The sequence below is a fragment of the Sinohyriopsis cumingii genome, chromosome 7 (genome assembly GCF_028554795.1).
Source record: "Sinohyriopsis cumingii isolate HCF-2022 chromosome 7, ASM2855479v2, whole genome shotgun sequence".
Classification (NCBI taxonomy): domain Eukaryota; kingdom Metazoa; phylum Mollusca; class Bivalvia; order Unionida; family Unionidae; genus Sinohyriopsis; species Sinohyriopsis cumingii.
Genome location: NC_142967.1, coordinates 48,490,869 through 48,512,466, shown reverse-complemented (window position 1 = coordinate 48,512,466; position 21,598 = coordinate 48,490,869). Strand labels below are relative to the sequence as shown.

Here is a 21,598-nt window from a genome sequence, read left to right as displayed (position 1 = left end):
TAACATGACTATACGACATTTTTTATATAAATAATATTTTTTCTGAATAATTAAAGATTTTCCACTGGTGCATCAACGACCCTCATTCGACCACTGCCACCTTCAAGTAACATGGCTTTGTCGCTAAGTATGACCGCGATCGCTCTGTAAAAGGCACCAGCACCTGGTGGGTTAGTAACATGAGCTCGAAAGTGTATATCAACAACAGATTGTTTGGATAAATCAAGATGTTCTAGTGAAAAATAATAAATCGGATATAGACCTGTAAAATCTAATTGTGATATTTGCAAACCGGTATCTATATTTTGATCACGTCCCATGAATGACATTAAACGATGATATGCGCGCACTACATGATTTTGTGCATAATTTAGTTGTATATTTTCTGTTGGTTCTTGATGTCCATTTATCCGTAAGGAAACTTCATTAACTCCAAGGTTATCAAATATCATATGTGAAAGTTCTTGATTATTTATCCGGTCAATATTTTGCAGTGCAATAAAAATATGTCGTGGTGCAGAAACACCCTGTTGTGATGCTATATGCCATGTAAATAAACCATTAATATTGCTTTGAGCAGCATCTGTGGTTACTGTTAACCATGATAGCAATGATTTACCGCCTTGATCCATAAAAGATAGTAATTTTTGTTCCTCAGTAATAGATGGAGTTATTACTGGCATCCACAATGAAAGTTTTGATATATTTACTTTACCATCAGCAACACCAGCACCTCACCAGATTGCATCATTATCATCACCTTTTCTTACGAGCACAATTGTGTGTTTAGCTCCAAAGATAACTTTTCTAACATTTCTGCAAAATCCAAAGATGTGAGATAATGGAATTGCACACGAAAAATTTTTATTATCTCCCGACAGCGCTGCTCGGCGTGTTGCAAATCCCAAGTTGTAATTCGTACTAACACTTTTTATAATATCAAAAGCAGCACCCGGTCTGTCTTCGTGTTCAAAATCAACCGGTTGTGGATTAGATGCAGTAACTTGAGGTGTCTGTAACTTAATATACTGAACATGATCAGCGTGGTTAGTAATATCCTTAGCAAACATCATTGTTGGACCAGCCGATCTTGTAAAGTCGTCAGAATATCTCGCTAGACCAATTATTGTTGTAGCAACGTCGACATCATTCTGAATTGATTCAATATTTTTTCCATCAATCATGTATGTGGCGCCACTAAATAATGCCATGATCCCGTTGTTGACAAAACCAACACGTAAATTAGCAGCATATGGCGTATTAGCTACAACATTCGTTACAAGTCTACCTTCTACTTCAATAAACGCTTCAGCGGCAAGAAATATCTACTTGTATCATGAACCTGTAATTCGATTCTCCCCCGCTGATTTGGTAGTCTTGCGTCATAAGAATAAAATTGATAATCACGTATAGATTCATACTTAAGGACAGGTGCCTCCATATCAAATGCTGGGTCTGATTCGCGCCTGAACATTTTTATTATAGTTACCATTTTTCAAATGATGATCATCGTCGACGAAGACCGCTTTCTGCTATTAAATTTGCTGTTATATTTTTTTCCGCTTCTTCAGATATCGCCGCTAGTTTTTGATTTGCAGCCTGATTTATTATTTTACTTACGTCTGCGGGCATCACCTCAGTACTTGCCAGTTTCACTGGTGGTTGTTGTTTTCATCGCAATAATCATGCTAGTCTTTCCTTGATCGCCGAGAACGCCTTACCAGCAACATTGACAATTGCACCAGGAGCTTTATCACGAACAATATCAATAGCCTTCATCGATAATTGTTTTGCTACAGGTGCTACTTTTGGAGCTATCCTTGTAAATAATCCCTGAATAACATCACCAAGTCCATCTCCGTAAATAACACTATAGATTGGTAATCGTGAGTTTACCGCTCTGACCTGTGCGGGTTTGCGATGATTATTATGCACAATCATCTTATTTTATTTACCATTTATCTAATCGCGGTGACTAATCATCAACAAGTTCATCAATAAGTTCTCAGTAAACGCCGATATCCATGATACCACCTTGAAATAGTCGCCGACAAATATCAGCTGCTTCATTAATTATTTCTGGTGAATTATTTCCGGCACGTTTTCCTCCTATGAGAACTTCTAACCGTGACACGTCATTGATGATATTATCAGGACATAAACCAGATCCTGTTTTAGGTTCATCTTGAGGTGATTTAAATACTGGTGGTTGCATTACCGGAGTAAGTACTTCAGTGGTGGCCGGGGGTGAGTCACTTCCTCGAAATCCATGTGGTGAATCTATCGGTGTAAATGTTATATCAGGTGCAGAAATTTTACATAAAGATGAAGAAATTTTCTTCGAGGAGGGTGATTTAAGTGACTCTTTAGCCCTTTTAATTTCCGACTTCAACCTTTGCTGCGGCGAAGAAGATTGCTGTTCTATTTGTTGCAGAGGTGGAGGAAGCTGATACTGGGAGAGCCCTCCCTGTTCTGGTTGTTTCAGTCTCTCTCTGTAAAGTCTTTCTACTTCTTCATTAAGTCTTTCAAATTCTGAACCTCTAGCTTGTTTTTTATTGTAATATACGTGATATATCCATTTAATGAAATTATCATCACCTGTTTTTTCATAAAAGGGTTTTAAAAAATTAGATTTATTAGATATATTATCTAATATTATCTTAGGTAATTTCTCTCTTTTAGTTTTTCTAATTTCCTCAACAACTCCTTCGTTAAATCTTGCAATTAATTTTAAGCTCTCTCCTGCTGATTTGGATTTAGATGCAAGTTTTTTTCTCACATCGGCGACTTCAGTACGAAGTTCTCCAATACCTTCAAGTATTTCCTCACCAACAGGTGGAGGTTGAGCTGCAGCTATGTCAGTTGGAAGGTCTCGTAAAATCTTCTTTGCCTGTTTAGTTCTTCTTGCTATTTTTTCTGATACCGGAAGAAGATCTTCTTTGATGACAGTTGTAACTTTCTCAGTAGCTGCAGTGACGGGTTTAAATAGTTTTTTAGTTTCTTCTTCATACTCAACTTGTGCTTCTTGCTGCGCTTGTAGATTTTTTCTAAATGAGTCTCTGACAGGAAGAAATTTTTTAATTGCTTGTAATCGTTCTCGTGCTGTTCTTGCAGTATGAGATTCTGGATGTATCATTTTATTATAACATAATAATTTAATTAATATCAGCAGAAGAGGAGCAGCAGAGAGGGGGCGTCTACAATTCTGTTTGGGACAAGCAATAATCGTAGACGTGGTATTGACCTCTATGAAGGGTCACTATTTTTTTTTGGTCAAGCACAAGGGTGACCACTCCCTTAAGTGGTCTGTTCACCCTCTCTGCTGCTTTGCATCTGTATTTAAAAGAACACTTTGCCTTTTTAATGATAAATAATCATACAAACTGTTTAGAATGTCTCCACTTACTGCATATTCACTAAGTTTGTGTAACAATCCTATGTACAAACATAATCAAATTCTTTAGAAATGTCACCCCAAAAAATGTACTCATATATGTTATGCATTTGATAATACAAATCATTCCCAAATAACTAAGAATGGATATAATTAATGATATACCGTTGGTAAAAATTTATCTCCCTTCTTGAAAATTTGGTATTACTTGTGCAGTTTCCCATATTGTAGGATACTTTCATTTCAAAATCTATGAAATGGACATTCAAAGGGTTTAATAATAGAATTTGAGAATCCCCTTTGCAGTTTATGACTGATAAGATCTTGCCCTGCCGTCTTGTCAAGCGACATTGACAGAATGATCACATCGATCTCTTTTTCTGATTTGTACATGGTCAAAAGCTTTATCACAGTGATAAAATAGTGATAGTCATTCAGAAAGTTTTCTTTCCTAATATCCTCAGGTATCAATTTGTTTGAACCATTATCTTACTCAAGTGGCAGGAGAGGGACCGAATTTAACTTTATTCCTTAAAACATAAATTGAACAATCATCGAGTATTGTTTCGCATTTGTTGAAGTCAAGTTTAAGTTTTGGTTCTTTCTTTCCTTTTTATGATTATACAGATCATCTTTTAATTGTTTATAAATTTTGCCATTTATCATGACTTGTTCATCCTTAGCATGACTTAGTTCTATCTTATTTTCTGCAGAACTTTTGTACATTGATGTCATATCAAGGTTGATCATGTGGAAACACAGTAGTGTTTTTATGTGGTATGTAAGTTAAAGCTATGTACAATAATTTCTCTGTAAATGATTCAGTATGATCATCAATGTTTTGTTTACTATTGAGAAATAGCTCCCAAGAATAATTCTCAATTTCAGCTATTGAAGTATCAAAGTCCACATGATCATACGACCAAATCTTAAAACTATTAAGTTTTTTAATCTGAAAATCCACTTCAGCAAAAGTTCCATAATGGTCTGACATCTCCTGTCCAAACAGAAGACCACAGCTTTCCTTAATATTGGTTGAATTATAGATTAATATTAGGTCTGATAGAGGTGATTTTACTTCTGTAACTCTGACCGGTTGATGAATAATGTTTATATATTATTGAACAGCGTTATTTTACCTTGAAACTTTAGTGTGCACCTTATTTCTTTATAATGGCTGCTATTCTCAAAACTGGCAGTGTGCAGTATTCACTTTCTTTTATCTGTGCATCTTAGCTATAATGCTTCTTTCAACATGACCGCACCAGTGGCCTAAGTGATTAGAGCATATGCCTTAGGTTGCAGGTTTGAACCACAGTCAAGTCATACCAGATACTTATAAAAATGGTACTGTCAGCCTGGTGTCAGGTTAATGTTACTGTGTGGAACATGATACAGTATGATGCCCCAGTGCTAAACATCATAGTGAGGTGACTGAAAAATTGTTAAAGCTATGTTAAAATCCAAATCACACACACCTTATTTCAACATTACTATTGAGAACAAACTTGCAGCATGAATTCATCTTGGGATAAAGAAATGTCCACACCAAAAATTGGTCATTGTGGTCTTCTTTCTTAGGATTTCTCACCTTTGACCAGACTTTAATACTAATGACTTTTTACCTATTGACATTAAAGTTATAAAGTGATTTCATCTTAAGACATGGATGCGCACACCAAGACTGTCTCATTGACCTACTTCTTAGTGCTTACTAGTTCCGATTCGTTCATCTGAAGCAGCAGTATTGTTTGTATGTCTGTTTGAAGAATTTGTGTTTCTTTCTGTTTTTATTCATTCATGTATTTATTTATATTTATTTATTTTTAAAAATTTATTTATAAATAAATGTATTTATTTATGTTTTGCAGACAAAGAAGTTAAAGGAACTGGTTGGCATGTTGGAGGAGAGCGATCCAGATGTATATGTGACAGTACGCAAATTAGCGATGGTGTCATTGATGGAAATATTTAAAGACATTGTCCCTGGTTACAAAATTAGGCTGCTTACAGACCAGGAAAAACAGCAGAAGGTACAGTTTCATGTTAGGCATTGTGCATGCCATTGGTTAAGACACTGATTTATGCTTTAAACCCTATATTCAATCCATGCTGCTAATATGTGTGATTTTATCATCATCCACTGCTTGAGCATGAGTTTCCTTGATCTCATGTTCCCACCTGCATTCAGCACTGTGGAGAGCATGGTTCATCATTTCAAGAACAGCACCCATTGTATTATTTATCAAGACCAGTAGCCATTGTGTTATTTATCTAGACCAGTACCCATTGTGTTATTTATCTAGACCAGTACCCAATATGTTATTTATCTAGACCAGTACCCATTGTGCCATTTATTAAGACCAGCACCCATTGTATTATTTATCAAGACCAGTACCCATTGTGTTATTTATCTAGACCAGCACCCATTGTATTATTTATCAAGACCAGTACCCATTATGTTATTTATCTAAACCAGTACCCATTGTGCCATTTATTAAGACCAGCACCCATTGTATTATTTATCAAGACCAGTACCCTTTGTGTTATTTATCACGACCAGTACTTATCGTGTTACTTATCAAGACCAGTACCCATCATGTTATTTATAAAGACCAGTGTCCATTGTGTTTATCAAAACCTATACCCATTGTGCTAGTTACCAACAGAATTTTGAAAGTAATGAACAAAAGTTATGAGAAACTCCAATAATTTATTCAAAACTCTTCAAGACAGGTAACCAGATGATGTGGCTACAACATCATTAATGGTCCAGAATTTACTTTGTAGTTATACGTTACAAAATTCAATTAGTAGAGAGGGTCAAAAATATTGTCATGTATATTTAATTTGTGTTGTTTGTTTGCTTTTCTCCTTGATTAATGTATGTATATCTGTATTTTGTACTTGACCTTTGCCCAAAATTAAGTTAATGGTGTACCTGACCAGAGACATTTATTTTGTAAACAACATCATACATAGCTGATATTTCTCAATGAGTATAGATTAAATATTCAGATCATTATCAATGGAAATAAACACGTTCTGTGTGAATATAGGATATTAGTTTTTTACTTGGATATTTCTTAACTTGTTGAGGATTTTAAATGATTTAGGAAGGAAACTGGATCCATTATTGTGTCTTAGCTTTTTATATAATGTTGTTCACTTCAAAAGCTATTCATTCTTGCCTTAATATATGAAGCAGAATTTGTTTTATTTTTGGGTTGATTTTTATTCATTCACATTATTTATTGAAATTACAAACTGCTCAATAATATTCTTGGATTAAAACAAATTTAGAAATATGGTGAATTCAGACAAGGACATTTTGGGTTATATTATTGTAGAACATCAAATGACTGTCAACACATCACCATATTCCACATTCGAGACTACAGGCACATCAGCACATTCATTATCAGAATTTATTTTGATTATCATTGGAAATCAGTTGGAACATCATACAAATATATTTGTAACAGGGCATTTATGACTATTTTTGATTTTATACACAATACTGTAAGTTCTTCTCAAATTTACGCTTTGTATTCTAGGGAAATAAATTATTCGTTGAATGTTACAATACTAGTTATTTCTTGTTCTGTTACTTTTTTAAGACCATCAACTTGTAACAACAAGCATTTAATTCTGAATCTATTTTCCAACAGTTCTCCACTCTGTGTTTAATTAAATGGCAAACAAATATTTTATTGCAAGTAAAATGCCTTATTTCATTTGCATTAACCAATGTAGCTTTCTCGTGGGTTGGTGGTTTTTCCCATGGTCATGGCAACTGCTTCCACCACTGAATAATCTGGCCACCATATATAGCCTGTCATATGCTGCAAAATGGCAATAAACTCAGTTATAAAAAATACAATTATCATTGCATTGAACTTTTACTTAAAGTTAAAATTTAACTTTTCTTATGACAGTGTTTAAAAAGTTAATATGGAAAATATTTTCCAAGGAAATATGTTGATAATTCCTTTCTCTTGCTTATAATTTTGTTTTGAGAAACTACATTGCACTAAAGCTAATGTACCCATTTACATTTGTTTGATTTGTAGCAAAATAAATTTTATTGAACTGAGTGTTTATTTTTCAGATGAAAAAGGAAACAAAAACACTACAGGAGTATGAAGACTCTTTCCTCAGAAATTATAAAAAGTACCTGGAGTTTTTAGAAAGTGTTGCTAAAGGTAAATCTTACTGAATTTTTGTCATATCATTGATAAATTTGCACAAGGGCTGGATATCAGCTTCTTATTACTTTTAGTCACATTGTCTGTTCATCCGTATGTTTGGCTTTTTGAAAACACAATTGTACAGCCAAATTAGTTTTGAGCAGCCACCTTGGAAGGGATGAGCCCTTGTGACATGGTGGTCTAGGACACTCGCCTTTACAGATCTTTGATATCTTATCTCTGTCCTTGAATGTGTAAGTCTTGTACTGTATAATACCATTGCTCACCATATGATTTTTTACAACTTTTAGAACTGATGAAAGTTAAACACTACTTATTGTTATTTTCATATGATATCCATCGATTAAATATGATGTTACAGTAATAATATCAAATGTTTTTATATTTCTATTTTCTGATGCATAGAATTTGTGTACTTAGGGACAACAGGTTACGCCATTGCTGTTACTAACATATTCTAATGCATGGTATTTAGAAAACAATAGCACATGTCTTTATATGCTCTTTGTGCAATGCTTCCAACACATAACAGTTATAACTTTCTTCTTGAGTATGAGACCTGATGACCATTATATAAAGTGAGGGGCATTAATAATAGGTGATTAGTACTGGATTTAATTGTCTTGGTGCAAACCCTAACATAGAGTCTATTATTCTCAACCCTGTTAGATTTGTATATCAGAGTCAGTATTTGTTACATTATTTTTTAAATTTGGGTGTAAATTAATGATGTGTATTCATTTTATGAGTTTACATACCTTATTGTAATTAAAAATGTAAGTTGATTCATTTATATTATTTTGTTTTATAAAGTAAAACCTCTCTTGAAAGACCACTACATTGAGAAACTACCTGTCTTGCATGTTGGAAGATCATGAATTATGGGAGAATGTTTTGTCTCTGAAGACAGGTTCTTTTGAAATGTACACTATTTTTTTCTTACAGAAAATGCTGCAGCAGTATTCATGTATAATTTAAATATATTCAACTTTAATGTAGTTTTTACTAAACCTGACATTGCTGTTTGCTTCTTCAGCTCTGTAGCAATCCCTTAAGATGAAAAATAAATACATTCACCATTTGCTTACAGGTTGGAAGAAACCAAAAGAAAAGTACCACAGAGAGAAATATAAGTCTTACATTCATATTCCAGCAAAAGCAGAGAAGGTGATGTTTCATTTTTTCTTCTTCTTTTTCTCAGCTGTCTTGCTCCACTGTTTTTGAACAAACCACCATCACGTGATACTTGCCAGTCAACCCGTTTTTATGCTATGATGGACCCTCATTAATTGCTTTAAATGATCACTCCTTGGCTCTCCACACTACATTGTGCTCTAGACTAAATGAACTGGGACTACATTCATCATTACCTAAATGTAAACAGAAGCAAAAAAATAAACGTTTCAAAGCTGGCTGGCATAGAACAGGCAGAAGAATTCCAGTTATCTCCCTTATTTCAGCTCAACAATTTAAAAAAAATTTGACCATTAATTTAGATAACCTAATTCAAATCCCTAATTATTCATCATCCTCTGTGTCAACTATCCAAGAGATACCTCTGCGTATTGCATTATTCAATGCCCAATCAGTAGTACCACCGGAAAAGCGCACAGAAATAGTTAATTTTATCAACGACCAGAATATTGACATCTTTTTCCTGACAGAAACATGGCTAAAAACATCAGGCAATGAGCCCAAGTGTGCGGATCTAACACCCACTGGTTACTCCATCAAGTCGATCCCCGTAACTCTCGTGGAGGTGGAATTGCTGTCATCACAAAAAACTCCATGATCAAACGTCTTAGCCACACCACAACATTCATTTTCGACCACACATCGTTTGAACTAGTACAAACCACACTCACAATGGAGCAAAGGTCATTCCATTTTTTCTGCCTATACCGCCCTCCTTCTAGTATAAAAAAACCAGCTGGCTGAATCTCTCTTTTTGGATCAGTTTCTGAATCTCCTGAAGTATGGAAATTCGATAGGTGGCAACCTGATTATTCTTGGAGATTTCATCTTTCACTTTGTCTGTCCCGGAAACCCAAACACTTCAAAACTCATAGATTCCATTAATGTTTTCAACCTCAAACAGTCAGTTAACCAACCCACCCATAAACATGGTCACATTTTAGACGGATTCTTCATAGACCTAATGGTAAAATTCTACGGTCCTCCCTCGTATCCCTTGACCTTGCATCAGATCACCTCTGCATTATATGCCATCTTGACGTATAAGTCCCTAACCCTCCACCTCTATCTGCTACTAAGAGAAATCTCCGTATGATAAATAGACCCAAACTAATGCACAACATCCAAGCAAACCTAACAACTTGCTTACCTCATACAGCAGAACAACTCGATAACTGCCTGTGTTCATTGCTCGACAAACATGCCCCAGCTACCAAGTGCAGAGTATCAATTCAAAAGTGTTCTCCATGGTATTACAGTGTTAGGGACCAGCTTCGCACTGCTAAAAGAGACCGCCGTAAAGCTGAGAGGCTTTGGCTTTCCACCAGACTCACTATTCATAAGCAGATCTATGAAGTCGCTAAGAAAAATGTCACAAATATAGTTCATGCAGTGAAATCAGCCCACTACACTACTAAGATCATGGAAAGTTTCAGCTGCAAAGAGCTCTTCGAGATTACCAACAAGCTAATGTCAAGGAACAAATCAACACCACTTCCAACTACCTTCTCTCCAGCCACCCTTCCAGACAGGTTTGCAAATTTCTTCCATGACAAAGTACGAACCGTTAGAGATGAGCTTGACACCACAATTTCAATTGACTCATCGTCACCATACAGTTGGGATACAGAATTTGAGCAGCAACCATTAGCAGCATTTGAACCTGTCTCTATGGATTTTGTACGTACAATCGTGATGAAGAGTGCACCAAAGTCATGTGAACTTGATCCAATTCCAACATCACTGCTGCTTGAATGCTTAGATCCAGTATTGCCTTCACTAACTGATGTTATTAATACCTCTCTCATCTGGGGAATTCCCATCATTTTTCAAAACTGCCATTGTAAAGCCCCTGCTGAAGAAACCAACACTAGACCATAACAATTTAAGGAACTACCACCAAGTTTCTAATCTCCCTTTCAGATTCGGCTAATGTGGGTATGTGAGAAAGCTTGCCAGTAGCTTCTCGTGGGTCGGTGGTTCTTTCCAGGGGTTTTCCTGGTTCTTCCTCCACCATTAATACTGGCTGCCATGTATAGCCTATTGTGTGCTGAAAAATGGCGTTCAACCCTACAACAACAACCTACTTGGTCAACAGGACACAAATTGTATGTGCAAATGGAATACACTCCAGCCAGTTGATCTATGTTGTGGTGTTCCACAGGGGTCTGTTCTTCTATTTTCATTTTATACACTCAGTCGCTCTCAAGTTTCGCAGATCATCATCCATTGTCTCACCAATTGTATGCTGATGACACCCAAATACAAAAATCTAGCCACCCAACTGAAGTTGATGCTACCAACCAAGGTGTAGAGAGGTGCATTTCTGATGTGAAGTCTTGGATGACATGTAACAAGCTGCAGATGAATGATGATAAAACTGAAGCCATTCTGATCACAACAAAAAGACTTTCTCATCCACATCCTTTATCTCAAGCAATAAATATCAACAACACCAACATTAAATTCACACAATCAGTACGAAACCTAGGTGTTACTCTGGACAGTACTCTCACATTGCACCAACATGTCATGAACATATGCAAGGCTGCCTATCTTGAGCTGAGACGCATTAGCTCAATTTGCAAATATCTTTCAGTTGATGCCACTAAAACACTTGTGTGCTCATTAGTACTTTCAAGACTGGACTATTGTAACTCAATTCTGTCTGGTTCATCTCAGTATCTACTCCAGAAACTTCAAAAGGTTCAAAACACAGTGGCTTGGATCATACCTAGAGTACCACGATCAGAGCACACCTCCCTGCTGCTTTTAGTTTTAGTTAAACCAGCAATCTGGCCAGTCTGATTTGTCAAGCAGAGAGCACATGTCAATGTGGTAGTCACGCGATGCAACAAAACTCCAGAAGTTGTTCTCGGAATATGTCAATATGGAGAATTTTGTGTTCTTTAATTCTTAATTTTTATTACAAGCGTATACGACTTTCATTTAATATTTTTTATTTTTTTTCTCTACAACATTTGAAAATGGGGGTTGTTAGATTTGTGTACATATGCTAGCAATGCAAATCGCGAGCACCAGGTCACGTTTAATCAACGATGTAGTTTTATCTTCTCTTTCAGCAGATTAAAGACGTTACCATTTTAATACTCACAAATTCCGAGAAAATAAGTAATTTTCATATAAATTTCATGCATGTATCACTCGATCTAACAATGTTTAAAGTTTCTAGGCTATCCACTAGTGGCTACACTTTGCCACCACCATGTTGGCCTCATGTGATGCTAGACTGGTTTTCATACCTTCCATGTAAGGGCTGTTCCAGTAAAACATATATCCCCCCGGGGACGGCACTTCAAAAGAACTTCTGTAGTAGGTTGTGTTTCAAACTATTTTGATTCTGACAGCGGAAGGTTGGTTAGGAAAATCACTTCTGTTGTGGGTTGTGCTAACAAAATGAGAAATCGCTGGTGGGGTTGTCAGAAAGAAGAAATAAAAAACGAATATATATTTTAAATTGCATCTACCCCCCTCCTAGCGGTCTAACGTGAATAAAACATTGGGTCAGAAAATGATACCAGTACACGCGAGTGCATGTAATTTGTACGAATTCACATACTATTAAAGCAGTGATACGCGTTCAGCAAATTACATCAATGCCGCGGATATAAAAAAAAACGTGCGCAGTATGCAATTTTTATTAAACTTTTAACTTTAACTTTAAAAGTGCATTTCACGATGTAATTCACACTGCCACAGCTGTCTCACAGCGCTTGATGCGACATCCAGATATCTGGATACTTCAGTTCGACATGAATGGCTGTTAAACTAAATTTGATTCGTTCATTGGCCCTGGAACAGGCAATTTATGGAGTTTTAGCCTTACTTTCATCATGGAAGTTTTAGAAATATGTGTTTCCAATAAGGGCCACACAGGAAACCAAAATGGTTGAATCACAACACGGTTTGTCTTCAGATGACGTTATCAGTCGGCAAATACTGGCTGGTGATAGCTATGATGACAATGAATTTCATGTATATCGGTCTGTTGGACATTGGAAAAATGTCACTGGAAATACCAGTGTGTGATTTTGAGCCCAAAATTGATGTTGAGTGCGAGTCCGATGTACGTGTTGGATGGACAATATGCGGGTTATATTTATTAAATATACCCATGTCTAAACAAGCAGACTATGGGAATGTTGGACTTAAAACCCTAATACAGCATTATGGAAGAGATAAATCTGGCATAAGAGGCAGCAAAACACTGATTCAAGGAAGTGAATCTTTGGCAGGGTTCATGTTAGTGAAAACTGACAGAGGTATCGGAAACGCTTATAATCACGCGTTTTTGGATGCCAATTTTTTTTTATTTAGGTGGGCAGTAAAATTCAAAGACTTGCCAGTCCTGCTTCAGTCACCTGCATAGTGGGAAAATGTGTTGATCAGTTAGCTATAATGATAATTACAATGACAGAATTTAGTGGTTGCATGCCCCCCCCCCCTTTCGTCACCATTATAAGAGTTCTGAGTACATCAAAAGAACATGCTGCAATAGCAAGATCAAAGGCTTTGACTAGCAGCTGGGTGGGAAAATCTACTGATATGTTCAGTGCTTGAATTCAGAGGCAGAAATACCCAGAGATGTACATGTGGTCATTTATAACAGTGCATCAAATAAACAACTTTAGCTTTCATTATTATTATTGGGGGCCCCGAATGGCCGAGTGGTCTAAAGCGCTCACCGTTACGGATCACTGCCATCTCACCTCTGTCTGCGTCGGTTCGAGTCTCGGATTCGGCTAATGTGGTTATGTGAGAAAGCTTGCCAGTAGCTTCTCGTGGGTCGGTGGTTCTTTCCGGAGTTTTCCGGGTTCTTCCTCCACCATTAATACTGGCCGCCAGGTATAGCCTATCTTGTGCTGAAAAATGGTGTTAAACACTACAACAACAACAACTACAACAACTTTCATTATTGTGTTCATTTCCGAGTGCAGTGCACATGACCTCGGAATTATGACATGTTGAGACATAGACTTGAATGAGTATTTTGGTGTTCAACGGCAAACAGACTAAGATTGTGAGATTCAGGAGATGGCTAAAGTTGCTAGAACTGATAGTTTGGAAGGGACATTAGCCAAGTTTAAGCAAGTGTGTGATGCCTAGCTTAGTGCTTTGAATAAGACCTTCCTTGGATCGAAAAAATTCAGACTCACTCTGATGGACAAGGAAGAGCTATGTCAGTGTTATAAAGAATGTAGAAATTAAACTCTATGGCAACCACTAGTTCTTATAATTGGCATAGTTTTCTGCGAGGGAACTGCAACTTTTCCTGATGGAACTCATATTGTTACCAAAATGGGAGCCATGGACTCTTAGTTTTAGAATCCTAACGAGACCTCTGGTTCAGAACTTTTCTTTTTGGGACAGAGATATCCAAGAGAAAATACCCATGGGGCCATACATGTGAGATGTTGAAAATTGCACAACCATAAAGAACAATAACTTGTTCAAGCTAGTTATGCATATGCATTTCAGACAGCAGGGAATGAAAGGAGTTCACAGCACAGGATAATATTTGTACACGGAGGAGGAGGATCATATTAAATTCAGATACAGTTAACAGATTAATGTTCATAGGGAACATCAGAGAATCCCCATACAACATAATTAAGTGTGTGTAGATCTCAAGTTGGCAGAACCACTGGGCAACAAAAGAATAAAAAGACAGACTTTTGTATCATGCAGATGTATGACCAAATGATGTACATGCTCTCTATGTGCAAAAATTAAATGACATTAAACATAAGAGACTGACTGATCTGTGTAAACTCAAAGCAAGATGGATAAAACTTGTCCTGTTTGTGTTCGGTTCTTCCTATGTATATTTTGATCATGGTGGTATTTTCTGCAGACCTTTTGGCACTTAGTTCCAAGCCATCATTTGGTATTTGTATTGCAAAATGGATAACTATAAAAGTCTATTATCTAGTACAATACATTTTTAAGCAGTATCATTAACTGATGATGAAAATGATGAAAAAATACTTGATGTCATTCTGATGTATGGATTCTTTACTACACTACTAATCTGTTCATCCTGATTCTTTTTTTTTTTTTACCATCTCCTTTAGTCTTACTGGTACCAGTGCTTTTAATAAAATTGTAACTTCTATTTTCTTGCAATCTAAATATTTGTAATGATGTGTTATTGTCAAACAGTAAAATGTGCTTAGTGTTGTAAAATCTAAAACTATTAATTAGCAAGGGACTAAAGTAAAAAGTGGACAGAAATTATTGCCATATTACAGTGCTGTTAGAAACAACAGAATAGTCGTACAAGATGTATTTTGCACAAAGTTGTAGAACTAGCGCTCGTATTGTCACCATATATTCTACTTAAATAATTATATCATTATTTCTGTATATTCCTATCAGTATTTTCCCAGTGGTAGTAATTTTCTGATCTGATGTTGTTCATTTCTTGTGCAATTTTTACACATCAAGAATTCTCACTGTATCATTAAAAAACAATGTAATCTGTACCAAATTGAGTTGTTTGAAAACAAATTAATTTTTTTAACCCAAAAACCACTGAAGCTACGAGTTCTTGCATTAAAGTCTCACATTAAATAACATTTGAAGTAGCCACGATAGTAGTTTAGGATGCAACTGTACCAATTTCACCTTTGGTATATCCAAATCTTAAATGTGATGGAGGAACATAGCTCCAAAATAAACACATCAATTTTCGAACCTGTTCATTGACTATGAATCAAGTATCCGAGTGCAACTGAATTGCTAGAAATTTTTTAATTCTTTTGACAACATCATAATTAGCTGTCAAATATGGAGTAAGCCTATAGTCTTTATGCCATCCCAACCAAGACCCTATCACAGCCATGTGACCATGCCCAATGACATCACAGTAATAATCGCTATAGAACTAGAGATGACATGTCTTTGAGAATTTTGATTTCAGTAGAGCTGTAACAGAGTGGAACAGTAAGAAAGAGTGACAGATATTTAAGTGTTAGGGAGATATTTAACAACAGCTATTCCCACCACCACCACTTCCTCATTGGAGAGCACACACACACAAACTTGGAGTAAATCCTGAAATCCTGGCAGCATCCCTGCAGAGGAGATAATTTGACTATCAATTTTATTGGTCTCTGGTTATCCCATGGTATTTCATTACTTGAACATTATCTTACAGTGTGTCGATTCAGCATGGTCGAAGATAAAATAGAATATATATGTGTTTGACTGTCCCTGGTTGGTTGATAATGAAAGTAAGATTTTAGTTTTAAAAAATCTTTTGAGATCTTGTCCTACTTGTAACTGAAAAAAGTGAGGGACATTGTTTTAATAACATAATTTCCATCCCTTTACAGACCCGAATTTGGACGACTCATTATTGAAATCAGCAGCTGATTCTTTGGTGCAGTATTTAAAGCACACATTTCAAATTTGTATAGATCCAGAAAATGGTGCGGCTGTTATGTTTTTTTTTTCGTTACAAAAGCTGTCGTCATAGATGTGTCTGTACTGATATAAATTTGATAATGAGCACTCAAAATTTTAAGTTACTGAATTTTAATATCGTGGTGTTTGCACAAATTTACAGTGGGAACTGAATTAGTGCCGAGACCTGAACTCTTGAGTTTTGTGCAGAAATATGGAATCCAAGCAGAATACATAAGCAGAATACATCCAGAAATGTAGAGGTTTTCAATCTTGGATTTAGTCTCCCCATTGTGTTTCACACTGATATGCATATTCACAGAACATTTGTATAGTAGTAGGAAAAGTAAGTGAGAAATTTAGATACATATCATAAACAAGACGAACAGTATGTGGGGGGAGAAGATCATAAGAACAGGCTGGAATGGAGAAGTATAATAAAAACAATAATGAGTAGAAGTATTCCTCTTTTTTTATGTGTGCAACATTATTTTCTTAGCTTCAGTAAGAAATTTCATCAAAAGGAAGACAAAAAAGGGTGTACAGTTAAGTAAACCAGTATGAATTTAGCTACTTAAAAGATGTATCAAATTGACTTTAACCTTCTGGTCTGTTTTGTCCATTCAGGTGATATGTCCACTGAATCAGTATGGTTGGAAAAAATATTTGGCAAAGTTAAAAAATTAAAAATCTTTTGGCAGATTATGATTATACTCTATGTGAATAATTTTATTTCTTGGTTTGTTGATTGTGGTTGTTGCTCAATTCAAATGCATCATTGAAAAACATTGATACATTCTCATACTTTGTTACAAATATTTATTACAGATGCATATCATCAGATATTGGTGAATATAGCTTGAATAAGTTATAACAGTTCTAGTTGGAACAATGAACATTTTTGAGAGAAAATTTAAGTGAGCTAAAATGTAAACTTTTCGGCAGTGTGGGATGCAGGATTGCTCAAGACTTTTCCATCTCATATGCTCACAATGAAAATTCCATTTGCACCAACTGATGATGACTTTTAGGTAACTGTCAGAAAGGCATAATTGACGATATTCTAAGGTCTACAAAAATTACTAGAGTCAAAAGTTATAAACTCGTACAGCTGTGGCAAAAATGATTGACTAGTACCTTTGCTGCTGTTGCCACAGTTGATTAGTTGGTTGATTCAGTGTGGTTTGATTTGGGGTTTTTTGGTGATTTTTTTTACAATATATTAGGTGGAGGAAGAACCCCGACCACCAACCTAAATTGGTTGATCTGTGACACAAACTCACTCTGTGAGATGTTTAAGTGATGTAAAAGCAAGCACCTTAGTACACCTGGGCACATGGAGCCCGTTGATTTGATGTTTATCTCCAACAGCTGAAGTCATTTAGACATGAGATCTCGGGGTTTCATTAGATCATTATGGCCTTTACACCATTTTCAGATGAAGAGAATCTATATATGGCAGCCAGTTTTACTGCTGAAGAAAATCCAAGTCCTTTTGAGACACCAAACACCACTTATGTAGAACCACTGACCTTCCACAAGTAACTGGCAACATTCTCATTAGCACATTGGAGGCAAGTAATCACATGACAAGCATCTTGTACCACTGCCATGGAAGCCCCTCAGTTCTGTATCACAAGACAAGCATCTTATACCACTCTGCCATGAAAGCCCCTCAGGCCATAGGTATAAGTTTCATATGAAAGACTAGAAGTGGGAGATAGAACCTGTGACAACTGGATTGAAAGTGCAGAATGTTACTGCTAGGCCATCAGTGATGATTATGATGCTGTTGACAATACAGTTAACTGCAATGACATTGATTTTATGAGTGCTCTGGAAAAAATGATTCCTTGACTTTCATCCATTTTTTTAAATCTATGATATAAAAATGTTTGACTTGATATGTTTTTTTATAAGTTTATATTAGTCTTGCAACAAGGTGTAAAAATAAGACATCGGTAACTGAAAAAGATGTTCTTACAAGAAATGATATGGTGTAAAAGTAGACAAATGATGCAACATCACTTCCACAGGCATCATTGATTTTTTTTTCTGACAAATCATATAAGTTTACCAAAACATTTATTGAAAAAAATAATAACAATGAATCATAGAATCTGACCAGACATTTAAAGCAATACAAGATTTAACTATTATTCTAATCAAAAGCAGCATGCCAGAGAACAAAGAAAAATAGCAAGACATATTGATCACTTTAGGAAACACAGAGTTTAGTAAGGATACAAATTCATGATTTCTGTATTAGAATAGAAATATCTATTATAAAATCTGTATTCATGGATGTTAAATTAGTAGGTATTAAGGGACTGATCAATGACATCTACAAATAATAAACCACCATGAAAATCTGTGATTTCACAGTATCAGAGACATACTTGGCTGACAGACAAACAAACAAAAGGACAAAAGACTGATTATAATGAATGAATACAAATAAAAATATGCAGTAGATTATATGATGTATATGAATTCAGTAGATTACCTCCAGCCAGCTGTCATTTAAATCGCTTCTGTCTCCAACCCAATATTAAAATTGCTTCTACCGCCCACTAACCCATAGCCAGAAATTATGTTAAAAAATATACTTCTGTAGGGGGCAGTGTTTCTCGATTAAAACATCTGACGGTGGATCATAATTTTTTTAAATTGCTTCTGTTGTGGGTTGGTTGAATTTGAAAGTGCCTTCCCCCCGGGGGGTATATGTTTTACTGGAACAGCCCTAAGGAAAGATATGGATATCGAGCTGGCTTTGAAAATAAAAGTATACTAAATGAATCTTATCCACTGGGCATTTTGATTGACTCGGCATATATGTTTATTGCAAGCAACCAAATGATCCATACTGCACACTCCAAATATTCTGGTTAGAACTCGATAAATTTAACTCACAATCAGTTTAGTTACTACTCAAGTATGTGATTGTTTCAGATGTCAAGTGGTGGCAGAAAATTCCTGGGTTTATCCTGACTTTCATCAATATTTGCGAAATTCAATGACTTTTCATGTCAGGAAAAAAATGATAATTTCTCCTGATTTTTTCCTGATAGCATGGGAATCCTGAATTCAAAACTTATGTTTTGGTTCGATATTCTACCTTCTCTCATGACAAAGAGTTTAGTAAAGAAGGTCTGGACAGATTTCATCATGCAAATGTAATGACATGAAAAGGCATGTGAACCATTCCATTCTGACAATGACAGTGCAGTGACTTCACTGAGATGACGCATCAAACATTATCGATGTGGGTTACATGGAAGTGAATTTTTCAACAGTCTTCTTTATTTTTCATTTGTATTCTTACAGTTTTCAGACACCAAAATAGTTTGCTACAAAAAGTTTCATGCTTTGTAAGTATAAGACATTGTTATCAAAGAATTTAATTTATATATGTTTTCAGACACAATTGTAATTCTCAGATGATGCCATAAGTGCGAAAGACTAAAACCTTTTGTTGGAAAGTGTAGGAATGGTCACCTACCAAAGGAAATAGCAAGACAAATTGTTGAATTCTGAAAAAATGGGAGAACCATATTTCACTAGCCATTAAGGGTTGCCAAAACCGATACAAAGCATACCATTTTTTAAAACTGCTATTACTTTCTTATGACTAAATCATAAAAAGACATATCTGTATTTATTAAAAGAGAACACTGTTCAAGTCAAATCGTCATTTTTTCAATTTTGTTTAACATATTCAGTGTAGATTATACTAAAACTTGCACCTGGTAACACAGGGACTGCAAATCTAGGGATCAAGTTTCAATGGATAATAACTTAATTTAACAAAAAAACATAATCATACAATAAACTGATTCTTATTTTTTGTCTTTAATATATTATTATGAATTTATAAGCATTCTGATGTAATTACATTTTCAATTAGTCTTACAAAAGTTTCTGTACAGGATCAAACAAACCTGGTCCAGATTATTGGGTCTGTTAATAATATTCGGAACTCTTTCATCTCATCTACTCAATTACATTTAAAAAGTCCAAACGCAAAAGCCATACAGACCCAGATCTGTCATCTTATAATGTGCCAGAAGATCTGGGTCTATGCAAATTTTTAGCAGTAATCTGTAGAAAAAACAAATGAGACCCTGATTTTCTGGTGCAATATGTGATGGCAGATAGCAGAGCAGAGTCTGTGTTCTTTTGTGGTTGTTCTTGACTTGTGAGTACATAAAGTACTAACAAAATACACTACAGCTTCTATGTGTTTGTGTGTGTATATATTGTAATAACCTGCATTTAGGGAGTGAGGTATGCATGCGGTAAACACAATTCATACAAGCCGTCCAATTCGGTATAGATTTTTTTTTTTTAAAATTATAAATCTGTGCATTAGCAGTGAATTGCTCAAATGAGTTGACATTACTATTTTCTAGGATCCTGTGTTTTGTTTACTTGTCGATTAATAGTTAGCTGGTATAGTCTACGTGTTTTTGTGATAGCGAAAATAGGGAGTATCATGCCGGCGGCTGGCATCCTTGATAATTCGATTAATGGCTATTTCTAGTTAACAGCTTAAGACTGTACACTACATACTCAATGTGTTTATAGTCCCTGGGGTTTCGTTTGTATACGTCATTGCATTTAAGTTTGTTTTTCCTCTTCTTTGTTTATTTGGTACATATAACTGTTGACTACCCTTTCATACGGTCTACCTCGGTAATATTGTAAGAGTGCATAACACGGTTTCCGAACCATTGCTATAGCGACAGACTAACACGGTATGTGCCGCGAAATACAAAACTGAATTTTTTTTTTTTCTTCTTTTTCTATTTTTACTTATGGCAATTCATTCGCAATGTAGTAATGTGTAAAATATCCCGCTGGTAATTTCCATAAACAATCACTGTGAAAATTTACTAAATATATACATTCAATACTAGCGCCTGATGGTTTGAACATTCCAACAAGGATTGTGGGTTTTGTGGGTTTTGTGGGTTTTGTGGGTATTGTGGGTTTTGTGGGTATTGTGGGTTTTGTGGGCGTTGTGGGTTTTGTGGGCGTTGTGGGTTTTGTGGGTATTGTGGGTTTTGTGGGTATTGTGGGTTTTGTCAGGAGTATATAAGGCTTTGTGGGCTGCTGGAGAGAGTCAGTCAGCTAGCAGCCATCAAACTAGGTACATCACAGTTATTGTGAGTTTTATTTTTTTTATTTTTTTTTTTATTTTGTTTTGTTTAGTTTATTAGAGAATTATGTAACTTTAGGCAATATTTTGGACAGTAAATATTTTTATAAAGTTTATTTAAGTGCAAATCAATTTTTATTTAAGTTATTTTTTTTTTATTTTTAATTCCTTTCTCTCTTCCAACTTATACACATTCTAGTCATTTAAAAT

The 21,598-nt window shown here is 35.5% G+C and overlaps 1 protein-coding gene across 1 annotated transcript in view; it reads left to right on the top strand.

The window, feature by feature from the left end:
* LOC149795170 (nucleolar complex protein 3 homolog) overlaps positions 1-21,598 on the top strand; it is a 124,861-nt gene that overhangs the window by 34,159 nt on the left and 69,104 nt on the right. Inside the window, exons 5-7 of the mRNA XM_089964892.1 lie at positions 5,266-5,427; positions 7,506-7,599; positions 8,696-8,772. Coding sequence (XP_089821018.1) covers positions 5,266-5,427; positions 7,506-7,599; positions 8,696-8,772 — 333 coding nt within the window. The remainder of the gene's footprint in view (positions 1-5,265; positions 5,428-7,505; positions 7,600-8,695; positions 8,773-21,598) is intronic.